At 41.4% G+C, this 12,801-nt stretch overlaps 1 protein-coding gene across 6 annotated transcripts in view; it reads right to left on the bottom strand.

Annotated features, from left to right (window-relative positions):
* PAK1 (p21 (RAC1) activated kinase 1) overlaps nucleotides 1-12,801 on the bottom strand; it is a 211,878-nt gene that overhangs the window by 37,102 nt on the left and 161,975 nt on the right. For all 6 annotated transcript variants that reach the window (XM_056794933.1, XM_056794934.1, XM_056794932.1 and 3 more), the window contains one exon: nucleotides 12,646-12,709. In XM_056794933.1, the coding sequence (XP_056650911.1) occupies nucleotides 12,646-12,709 (64 nt within the window). The remainder of the gene's footprint in view (nucleotides 1-12,645; nucleotides 12,710-12,801) is intronic.

The following is a 12,801-nucleotide window of genomic DNA, read 5'->3' as shown; positions in this document are numbered from 1 at the left end:
ACTCTGTCACGTTTTAATGTAATTATCCCCTAATATTCCATAGTACAGCTATCTGCAATGGTACATTATCCACCTACTTGAGGGGATCTTTTTTTTTTAACCCTTACCTTCCACATTAGCAACCATACTGTGTATTGGTTTCAAGGCAGAGGAGTGGTAAGGGTGATGGGTAATGGGAATTAAATGACTTGCCCAGGGTCACACAGCTGGGAAGTGTCAGAGGCCAGATTAGAACCTAGGACCTCCTGTCTCTAGGCCTGGCTCTCAATCCACTGAGATACCCAGTTGTACCCTTGGACATGGACTGTTTGTAGTCAGAGGAAGCCTATGGACCCCTTCTTTGGAATAAAGTCCAAAAACCCTTATTTATTTATTTGTTTGTTTGTTTATTTTAGTTCTTACCTTCCACCTTGGAATCAATGCTGTGTATTGGTTCCAAGGCAGAGGAGTAGTTAAGGGCTAGGCAATGGGGGTCAAGTGACTTGCCCAGGGTCACACAGCTGGGAAGTGTCTGAAGCCAGATTAGAACTGAGGACCTCCCGTCTCTAGGCTCGGCTCTCAATCCTCTGAGCTACCCAGTTGCCCCCCAAAACCCTTATTTTATAAAAAATAAAATTGAGAATCAGAAAGGGCATGGGGGTTGATCCAAGTCACACAGGAAGGTAATAGCCAAGCCAGATTTTAAAAAATAAATAAATAAAACAAGAGAGGGAAATTAAAAAAAAAAAGGCTAGGATGATCATTAGGTCAGGAATGACCAACATGGCATGACCCTACAAATGACAAGAAGTAAGTAGTTAAGATCAGGAGTTCCTAATCTTTTTTGCACTGTGGACCCCTTTGGCAATCTGATGAAGCCTGTGGACTCTTTCTTTAAATGCATAAAATAAAAAATGCAAAAATATATATAAGATGACAAAAGGAAACCAAAATTTAATGAAGATAAAGATATCATTTTTTCCCATCCAAGTTCATGGATCCTCTGCAACCTATCTCCAATCCCATGAGGATCAAGAACCCTTGGTTAAAGACACCCAATCTGGGGGCAGCTGGGTAGCTCAGCGGATTGAGAGCCAGGGCTAGAGATGGGAGGTCCTGGGTTCTAATTTGACCTCAGACACTTCCTAGCTGTGTGACCCTGGGCAAGTCACTTGACCCCCACTGCCTAGCCCTTACCACGCCTCTGCCTTGGAAACAATACATGGTATCGATTCTAAGACGGACCGTAAGGGTTAAAAAAAAATAAAGACACCCAATCTACTTGAACATGAGTGCCTTAAGAATAAGGGACCTTGGAGCTCCTCCCAGAGCTGAGCACAATGCCTGAGTACAGGGTCCACAGCAGGTCCTTAATAAAGGTGTATTCTTTTGCCTCAGTTTTACTTCTTGCAGGGACATAGAATTTTATACTTTCTGACTTTTCACAGGAATCGTAACAATAATAACTGACAATTGCCAACAGTCCTGTGAGTTCAATGTTACAGATTTGGAAACTGAGATTAGAGTTCATGACTTTCCTGTAGTCCTTCCCCTTCCAAGAAACCTTTTTTGGCTTCTGCAGCCCCACTGGTTATCTCCCTTTGTGCTCTACAGTGAAGGACCAGCAGGTCTGAACAGGTGGACGGGAACAGATGGAGCAAAAGGCCAGAGGGAGGATGAGCTTTGTACAAGCAAAGGAGTCAGATGAGCCACAGTGAAGCAAAAGGTCTGGCCCGGACAGGTAGAAATAACATTAAACAGTAAGGACGGGGGGATGAGGGAGGGAAAAGCGTACAAAAGAAGACTGGATTTGGGATCAGAGAACCTGCATTCAAATCCTGGCTTTGCCACTTAATGCCCTGACTATGGGCAGATCCATCTAATGTCTCTGAGCCTTTATTGGTAAAAAAGAGGTTGGAATGTAAAAGAAAAGAATAACCACAAAGTAGTCAAAATGGATTGTTACATAAAAATTACAAAAACCAAGCATAGCAACAAAGAAGATCTTTGAGAAGACACCTCTTCCCTCTCCTTTGCAGAGGTGGAAAGAGCAAGGATGTGGAACATTGCATGCATTTTCAGAATTTTTCTATGTATCCTGTGCCTTCCCTGATTTTTTTTTCTTTAAAAAATACTCTTTGTTACGTGATTTTCCTCTTGGGATGGGGGTGTGACAAGAGGGAGGCATACATTTAGGCAGTCTAAAAACAAAAGATAAAAAAATTATTTATGGATGAGGGAGTCACATTCAGGCATTCTAAGGTCTTTCCCAATGCTTAATTTATAATCTAATGATATGTGATGATCTTATCAGTAGCCAGGTAAACTCTATCAGATTTTCTCATCTGTAAAATGGGGATAATAAATAATGCTTAAGGAAGAATCAACTAACAGCACCATCCCTGCATCCCCTCTCCCTTTTCTGAGATCTCACAGTACTTGGTCCTCTGCTTACACATGTATCACTTTTAAATTCACAATAGAGAGCAAAACTCTATAATAAATCTCTCTTCCAGGACTTTCTCTATAATACCCAGGAAACCTCTTCACCTTGGAAGCTCCCACCGATCTTGGACAAGCATTCTCTACCCCTGTGTCCTCTTCTTCTGATTGGTGGTTCCTCCTGGAGTCATCTTCCTTTTTTTTTTTAATCCTTACTTTCCCTCCTAACAACAACACTAGGGCAGAAGGTCAAGGACTAGGGCAAACAGGGTTAAGTGACTTGCCCAGGGTCACATAGCTAAGAAGTGTCTGAGGCCACATTTGAACTCAGGTCCTCCTGACTCCAGGTCTGGTACTCTATCCACTGTGCTATCTAGCTGCTCCCCATAATCATCATTTTAAGGAGGGCATCCAGCCAGGCCAGCCATGTCTCCACTTCCCTCCAGGTGTCATTTCTGATGTTCCTAGACTTTCCCTAAAAGCTGGTACCTTCATCTCTTCTCACCAAATCTCTGAAGAGAAATCATATTTATTTGGAGATTTTAGTGTTATTGATAATGATGATAGCTAGCATTTATATACCACCTACTTTGTGCCAAGCTCTGAGTTAAGCACTTGGCTAATAAAATTTTAAAATGTTTTTAAATTTAAAAAATCCTTCTCGTTTGATCTTCACAAAACCCTGGGAGATAGGTGCTATTATTATCCATCTAAAATTGAAGAAACTGAGGCAAACAGATTGAATGAATTAAGGATAAAAACCATATCTAATTTCAATTTGTACTTTCCCCATTACCTGGCAGAGGCAGGAGCTCAGTAGATAGCAAGAGAATAATACTGCCAACTCTTACTTCCATGTTTTTTTAAGTTTCTTAAGGCACGTTTTTCCCCTGATTCTGAGGGGAACATTCTGTTGTTTAGTTGCGTTTTGAGTTGTGTACTACTCTTTGCAACCCTATTTGGGGTTTTCTTGGCAGAAATTCTGACGTGGTTTGCTATTTCCTTCCAGCTCATCTTACAGATGAAGAAACTGAGGCAAACAGGGGTAAGTGAGTGATTCCTTTGGATTAAGCATCATCTAGTAGAGGAAATAATAACAGCTCACATTTCTTTGATTTGAAGTTTGCAAAGGGCCACCAACCACCCTGTGGTAGAGAAATTATTATTATTATTATTATTATTATTATTCCTTTTTATAAGTAAGGAAATGAAGGCTAGATGGGTTAGGGCACTTGTTCAAAGTCACACAGATAGTAGTAGAGCCAAGATTTAAAGACCAAGACCAGTGATCTGGAAAGGACACTTGATGGCTAAGTGGGTGAATAACTGAATGAATGAATGAATGAATGAATGAATGAATGAATGAATGATGAAAAAGCATTTATTAGGCACTTCCTATGTGCCAAGCACTGTGATAACTGGAAAAACAAGACACCTCCTGTTCTTATTTTAAATGGATGCAACATCTAAAAGAACATTCATCTGAAGGATAAATAGAAAAATAAATAGAAAGAGTCCGAAGGATGCAGCGGAGGGGCAGGTGGCAAAGCCCAGGGGTCCTTGGGTTACAGTGGGTCAGATGACAGTGCCAGGGTATAGACACAGGGCAGATGGTAAGTCCTGGGGTTCCTCCATATTGGAAAGAATAGAATTGGTGATTCCCACTCCATCCTGGGAACAGAGAGCCAAGGGGAAAGGAAGCAGGGGAGGGCAGTGATGGCTGGTGTTCCCACCAGGCCTTCCTCTATGGGCTGGGGGAGGAGGAAAGCCAAGAGAAGAGAGGCTACCCATGGTGGCAGTTCTTCCTGCCTCTCACTTGTCCCAGATTAGGAAACAAGAGTATCTAAAGTAAAAACAATTACAACAATAGCTCATCTTCTAAAGTCTTCTAAATGAACAAAATGCTTGCTTTGTAAAAATCCTGTGAAGCAGGTGGCACAAATACCATTATCCCATTATTACAAATAAGGAAATGAGGGGGTCTCTAGAGGTGAAATCATTTGTCCAAGGTCACAAGGCTAGTATATGGAGAGGCAGGATTTGAATTCAAACATTCTAATACCTGTTCTAATTGCTTTTTCTACTCTACACAGTGCTTATTAATAAACACCTGTTTAAGAATAGAAGGGGAAAGGGCAGTTGATTCAATGGATAGAGAGCCAGGTCTAGAAACAGGAGGTCCTGAGTTCAAATCTGGCCTCAGATACTTCCTACCTGTGTGACCCTGGGCAAGCACTTAACCTCAATTGCCTAGCCCAACTGCCATTTTTCTACTTTGGCATTGATACTCAGTATTGATTTTAACACAGAAAGTAAAGGTTTAAAAAGAATAGAAGAGGGGAAATGGCCAATCTTGGCCCTAGAGAATAAATACGGAAACATACTTCTCTCTTCTCAGAGGAGGCAGGGGGACTACAGATGCAAAGTGTTGCATACAGCTCTATGTAAATTGATTTTTACTTTATTAAGACACAAAAGGAGACATTGGCAACGAGGAAGACTTGGAAAAGGAAAGTGATTTTTTTAAAAGCACCAATAAAACCTGAAGAAAAAAGGAAACAAAAAAAGAGAATTCATTTGTTGGTCAAAAAGTTCCTGAGTATTTAAATGTTCTATGGCTCCCAATACTGATACAACATGGCAGACACAGGTGGCCACACCCATAGATATTCACCTAGATCCTTCCTCCTTACTGAGGTCAGACTGTCCATGGAAAAAGAGAGCCCGCTCCTACTTCAAAGCCCACGTTTCTTTCTCTTTCTCAGTTGCTGGCACAAAGTAGGTGCTTAATAAACATTTACTGAATTGAAAAATTCCCCAAATAAATGTACCTTGATGCATTGAAGAATTCCTGCCTCAACCAGAAAAACCCCACACACACCTCCAAGCAAACTCGAGTCAATGAAGTCAGATCCTGAGCACTTTGTATTCAGCCTCCAAATATCTACTTTTCTGCAAATGTTTAAACCAGGGGAAGATTCATGGTGAAAATGGAGTCCCATCTAATCTGAACCTTGGAACTGGAAGAGATTGCAAAGGCCATCAAGTTGTCCTCCCTCATAGGGGGTCACCCAAGCTCTACTTGAATCATTCCAGTGGAACGGAGTTTACTGCCTGCTGAGATAACTCATGCTACTTGTGAAGTGAATGTTTTGGGTCCGAGTATAAAATTTATATTTACCTCTATTATCAAGCTATTATATTTGAACCAATGCTCGAGCCTGTTAGGATCTTTACTGGGATCTGATTGTGAGGCTTTTGTGATTAGTGGTCTTAGTGGCTAGTGATGATAACTAGCATTTCTACAGAACTTTAAGATTTTTAAAGCATTTTACAAATATCATCTCATTTGGTCCTCACACACTAGGAGATAGGTGCTACTCGCCCCATTTTACAGATGAGAAAACTGAGGGAGAGAGAGAGAGAGGAAGTGATTTTCCCAGGGTCACATTTGAACTCAGGTCTTCCTGACTTCAGGCTGAGCCCTCTATATATTGCCCCACCACAGAAAGTGCTAGACAGAGAGCTACTTAGGTATACTATTGGGCAAGTCCCAGATCTAGTTAGGTATGACTCCTGCATTCTAATTCACTTCTAATTCTTATATGTGAAGACCCAGCTTATCATATTACACACTCCTGAGCAGCCCTGGGACAAGATTGTTTTTTACCAATATCCAAAAAAATCAAAAGGATTGGTGGTGACTTAATGATACCATACCAAGATATTAATAGCCCTTTTTCCTAGACTATGAGTTTTCCATGAGAAACACAGGGGAGAAGAGCAAACCTGGTTGCCATATCTGAGAATGCCTTCCTCGGGGATGCAGATGACCCAAGGAGGATGAGGTCTCGAGGAGAGAGAGAGAGACTAGGAATTGTGGTAATAGAATAATTTGGCAAATTTGGTTAAAAAAGGGCCAACATGGATTCATCAAAAATAAGCAATGCTATCTGTCTCTAGCTAAGCCTATACCTCAAGACCAAAGACAGGAACAAGGATCTCATCTACACCAAAAATACTTATAGCCCAAACTTTCTGTGGCAGCAAAGAATTGGAAACCAAAAAGATGCCTATCAGTTAGAGAATGGTTAAATAGATTGTGATCCCTTGAAGGCAATGGGTTATGACTGCCCCATAAGAAATGATAAATATGAATAGCTCCAAGCACAGGAAGTTACATATATGACAGTCTCAAACCAGAGCCAGGAAAGCAATATGCACAATGCAAATAAGAACAAAAAAAGCAAAGCTGGGCACTATGTAGGCAATAATGACTAAGTGTGACCCAGGGATGAGAAAATGCACTTTCCTCCCCACTTGGCAGAGCTGAGGAACTAGGGGTACACAACATAGCTGATTCATTCATTAGGTTTGCTGAATTATCTCTCTCTTCCCTCTTTTATAAAAAGTGATGATTCCCTAGGTAAGAAGGAAGGGCATATTTGGAAGTAAAATGATGTAACATAAAAGTTTAAAATGGTAATTTAATAAAAAAATTGTAAACAAGGGAAGGAAACATAATATCTTGCTCCTATTTGACAACTGCTTGGTTGGTAGATAAGAGAAAGCCACAGATGCCATATGCATGGATTTCTACAAGGCATTAGACAAAGTTTTTCCCCATGTCCAATTGAATGAGGAGAAATGTGGATGGGAAGATAGGAGAATGGGTTTGGAATGATTCTTTTATTTCACAGATCCAAAGAATGTTGATCAATGGCTAAGAATATCAAGTTGGAAAGAAGTATGGGGTGTAATGAATTCAAATCTGGCCTCAAAGATTTATTAGCTATTGTGAACCTGGGCAAGTCGCTTTGCCTTTGTTTGCCTCAGTTTCCTCATATGTAAATTGGGGGTGATAATAATACAGTCCAGGTCCTCCATTCTAGAAAGATGGTGTTGTTAATAATAACATTTATATATAATATTTACCATGTGCCAGGTACTGTGCTAAGTGCTTTACATTTATCCCACTTGATCCTCACCACCATGACAGGTGGGTGCTATTACTATCCCCATTTTACAGATGAAGAAACAGAGGCAAACAGAATTAAAGTGGCTTGCCCAGGATCACATAGGTAATAAGTGATAGAGGATGGATCTAAATTCAGGTCTTCCAGTCTCCAGTGAAAACCTTCCTGTACAGCCTAAATGACCACTTCTTAAGGGACACCCTAGTGGAGATTCCTGTTTTAGCTAAGTCCCTTCAGAGTCTTGGGTCACACATGTTAACTGTCCTTCCTAGATCCATGCCACTGGAAAATGATTCACACGGCCTCCATATGAGCCTTCTTCAAACTCCCAAGGTCCCCACTGGCTTTAACATGCTACTTTCTGAGTTATAACAGACTACACTATAAAGTCCCTCCCAGATCCATGTTCCAGCATCCTATATCCTCTTTTTCTGATATTCAATAGACTCCTTTCCCACTGACATTTCTACATCATTATGTACCCCCTTCTGGGTGTAATAGTCTATGAATCCCTCGAGATCTTTCTTTCTTTAGTTCCATGTGAATTTACTTTAGCTAACCTATAACCACTTGCTGCTAATGGAGATTCAAAAGGTTCTAAAGCTAAAACTATCCTTGCAGTCTTTCTTGACTGACTGCTGCTAGCCTTTTCCAAACCACAACTTGGAGTGGCAACTGATCTTTGTTTTATTTGGCCAAGCTTCTGATTGTGTGTATTCTGTCTCTGTCCCTCTCTTTCTTCCCCTTCCCATCCCTCCATCTCTTCTCTGTGTTTGTGTGTGTCTCTCTCCCTCCTTTCCTCCCTTCCCCCCTCACCTCTTCCCTCTCCCTCTCTCCCCTTTTCCCCATCCCCATCCTCTTCTCTCTCTCTCTCTCTCTCTCTCTCTCTCTCTCTCTCTCTCTCTCTCTCTCTCTCTCTCTCTCTCTCTCTCTCTCTCTCTCTCCCCTCCCTCTTCCCTCTCCCTCCCTCCCCTTTCCTCCATCCTCTTCCCTTCTCCTTCCCTCTCCTCCCTCTTCCCTCACCCTCTCCCCTTTTCCCCATCCTCTTCCCTCTCCCTCTCTCTCTCCCTCCATCTTTCTCTCTCCTCCCTCTTCCCTCTCCCTCTCTCCCCTTTTTCCCATTCCCTTCTGTCTTCCCCTCCTTCCCCCTCTCTCATTCTAGGAAGAAGACAGCAGTGGTATTTATATTTATACAGTTTCCATTGGGCTGGGGCCTTATGCAATAAGGTACATGTTTTTAAATGTTGAACAAGAGAGGGAAGGGAAGAGTGCTGAGCAAAAAAGCATCCCTGAAATGACAGTAACCCCCATTCTAACCAAGGTTCACACTTGCTGAGTGACTTTAGGCAGACCAATTTCCTTTTCTTGGTCTCTGCTATCTTCACTATAAAATGGGGGTAAGCATTCCTGCCTTATGCACCTCATGGGAAAATGGCCATTTAAACAGAGAATAAAAATATTTTTAAATGTGAGAAATGATTTGTCAAAAGAAGATAGGGAGACAAGGCTAAATCCTGAGGAAACCAAGTGCCAAATGGAACCAAGAAATATTCTTGAGAAGCAATTTAGCTATATATGGGAGAACAACCCACCCAATGGAGGACAGAATAAATGACCACGAATAAGGGGACTGCCTCAGTAGCAAGATTATCCATACAGTGTTAGGAGGAGCAAAGAAAGAGTGGGCACTGTCTACATCTGAAAGACCATCATCCTAAGAATAATAGGCAACGGTGTCGCTTTTTTTAGGGCTTACTAAGTGCTTTAGGACGATGTCATTTGGTCCTCCAACAACCCTGCAAAGTCTTTGGAGACTTATTGTCCCCCTATTACAGAGGAGGACATTGAGAGTTGGCCACCCTCACCCAGCTACTCCTACAACCGCTACTACTACCATCACTACCACAACTACTACTACCACTACTACAGTACCATTACTACCACTCTTAGACTGCTTACTACTAATACTATTACTACCACCATTACGACTACTGCTACTACTGCTACGACAACAAGTACGACTATGACTACTATTGCTGCTATTACTATGGCTATTACTACTATTTCTACTACTAATGCTATTTCTACAACTACTACCACCACTGCAACAAATATGGCTACGACCAGCTAAGCTAATACGACTATTGCTAAGGCTATGCTTACTACTACCAATAAAACAACTACTATACTATGACTACTAGTACTATTACTACCACTACTATGACTACTACTAGTACTACTACCATTACTACTCTGGCTTCTACTACTATAGCTATTATTACTACTACTGTACTACTACTGGTGTTCCTACTATTACTACCCCTATTATGACTACTAAAACCATCACCACCACCATTACTACTACTATTAGTGTTCTATGACAACAATGATGATGACTACTGACTATTACTATGACTACAACTACTACTACTATTATTGCTACTATGACTACTAGTACTAAGAATAAGAACTAATTTTTATAGTACTAAAAAGTTTATAAAGCACTTTTATACATATTTCATTTGATCCTCATAATAGCTCTGAGAGATGGATGCTATTATTATCTCCATTTTACAGATGACAAAACTAAGGCTAAGAGAAGTTGACTTGTCTAAGGTCACACTTTAGGTGACTGTTTCCAAGTTCTCTATTCTCTGCTATCAAATGTCAGAGGTGGAATTTGAACCTAGAACTCTCCTGATTCCAGGTTTATGTTCTTTCTATTTGTACCACTTTTAGACCCAAAAAGAAGAACTCATTTGGATGAAAATTACAAAAAGACAGATTTCAGCTCAAAAAAAAAAGTCACAAAAAACACTTCTTAAAATCATCTTTCCCACAATAGAACAAGCTGCCTGAGAGTATAGATTACCCTATCTGAGCAGAAGCCTTGTGAGCATTGGTCTGGGTTACTGTAGAAGACAGTCTTACAAGGAGTATGAGGTTAGACTTAGTTTCCCATTTTCAGATTTTTATGACTCTTAATAATCACAATTCACATCTACCCTTTGACCCAGCCATAGCACTGCTGGGTCTGTACCCCAAAGAGATAATGGACACAAAGACTTGTACAAAAATATTCATAGCTGCGCTCTTTGTGGTGGCCCAAAACTGGAAAACGAGGGGATGCCCATCAATTGGGGAATGGCTGAACAAACTGTGGTATATGTTGGTGATGGAATACTATTGTGCTCAAAGGAATAATAAAGTGGAGAAGTTCCATGGAGACTGGAACAACCTCCAGGAAGTGATGCAGAGCGAGAGGAGCAGAACCAGGAGAACATTGTACACAGAGACTAATACACTGTGGTATAATCGAACGTAATGGACTTCTACATTAGGGGCGGTGTAATGTCCCTGAACAACTTTCAGGGATCCAGGAGAAAAAAAACACCATTCATAAGCAAAGGATAAACTATGGGAGTGGAAACACCGAGAAAAAGCAACTGCCTGAATACAGAGATTGAGGGGACATGACAGAGGATAGACTCTAAATGAACACTCTAATGCAAATACTATCAACAAAGCAATGGGTTCAAATCAAGAAAACATCTAATGCCCAGTGGACTTACGCGTCGGCTATGGGGGGTGGGGGGGAGGAAAAGAAAATGATCTATGTCTTTAACGAATAATGCTTGGAAATGATCAAATAAAATATATTTTAAAAAAAAATAATCACAATTCACATCCCTACCACAGCTTTCATTTCTAGAAGCTCATTCCTTCTAACAATCCTACGTGGTAGGTACAGTGAGGTCCAGATTAGTGTGAATAATGATTCCACTGAAGTGGTTGCCTATATGCTAATTTGCCCTATTCAAAGTTATAATTGTGTAAAATAAGGTTCCAGCTCAATAGAAATATGTCAAGCAAATTCAAATCATGTGACTATTTCAGGAGATTCAAAATGAGCACCAAATGGGAACTGGCTATAATGTGGGTGGCTGTACCCACATTTTCAAAGAATTTTAAGATTGGAAGAAGTCATACCCCCCCAAAAGAACCTCCTCTCTAACATACTGGACATATGGTTATCCAGCCTCTGCTATAGACCCCACTGCCCTATAAGGCAGCCCAATTTCATGTCAGGCTCTAAATATTAAGTAATTTTTTTCCCTAACAGCCTCAATTTACTTCTTTGCAATTTCTACCCATCACTCCTGGTTCTTCCCAATGGGGCCAATCTGTGTGACCTTGAGCAAGTCACTTAACTGCTGATTGAGTGACAAGAGAATCCACTGAAAAAGGAAATGGAAAACTATTCCAGTATCTTTGCCCTATGATGGTTGTTCCTCAGGATAACCCTTCAAAAAGTTGGAGATAGTGATCATGCCCCCACCTCCACCCCCCAATAGCATCTCCTCTCCAAGCTTCATTTTTACAGATGAAGAAACCAAGTCTCTCAGGGTCACACAGGTAGGGAATATCAGGACCAGGGCTCCATCTCAGGTCTCCTGAACCAAAATGAACCTCTGTTCTGCTACCCCAAGTGGCCTTTGGCAAGATGATGCTCCCAGCCAACTATAGTAAGACCATTTCTCTTGAGGGGATTTATGCCTAGGAAATACATGATGATTTCTTAAGAACCACCCAGCTTGGATATTCTAGGATTTCACTGCTCTCCTCTCAAATGGGGTCCAGTTGAGTCCTCCCACCCCCACAGTGTGACCAAAGGGTGTCCACATTCAGATGGGACAGTTGACAATGGAAGAAAGAGCTACAATTTGGGAGGCTAGTTTGGCACTCACAGACTAAATGAGTCTCATTTCCTGTGGGAGTATATTTAGCAAGTACAGTCATCTAATGACACCCCCTCACATTAAGCATAATTACTTCCAGGGGTAGAAGAAGGGGATTGAGGGGGGGAGAGACCAGAGCAGAGAGAAGTAAATATGTTCAGCCAGAGAGACACTGCCAAGCATTTCTCTAGGGAAAGAAACCACTTGTCAGGGATGCTGGACAGGGAACCCAAGCATCAGGCAGAATTGGGTCTTCTGACTTCTAAGGCCCCTTCTAGCTCTGAGATGCTCTGATTTGGTTGCCTCTCCTTAGAATGGGACTGGTTCTGGGCCACCTATTCACACAAGGTATCCACCACCCAGTGATGTCAGCATTCAGACTAGACAGGACTCCAAAGAGGTAGCCTTTTGGAAGTCTGGGTTGGAGTTTAGACATAAGCAAACCACCCTTCAAATCACTCATCCAAGGAAGGGAAAAAAAAAACAGGCAAGAAAAAGCTCCTACTAACCCTTGTCCAATCTTCTCAAACCGAGTGTACTTCTTCTTGGGGTCACCCACACTCACAATGCTCCCTGCGACAGAAACAGAAACGATGAGACATTGTTCCCTCCCACCCATCAAATACAAAGCGACACGTCCCTAGCCCTGAGAAGGGCTGAAATAA

Source organism: Monodelphis domestica, chromosome 4, assembly GCF_027887165.1.
Source record: "Monodelphis domestica isolate mMonDom1 chromosome 4, mMonDom1.pri, whole genome shotgun sequence".
Taxonomy (NCBI): Eukaryota; Metazoa; Chordata; class Mammalia; order Didelphimorphia; family Didelphidae; genus Monodelphis; species Monodelphis domestica.
Note: the sequence above shows the minus strand (reverse complement) of the source record. Positions and strands in the feature narration are given on the sequence as shown.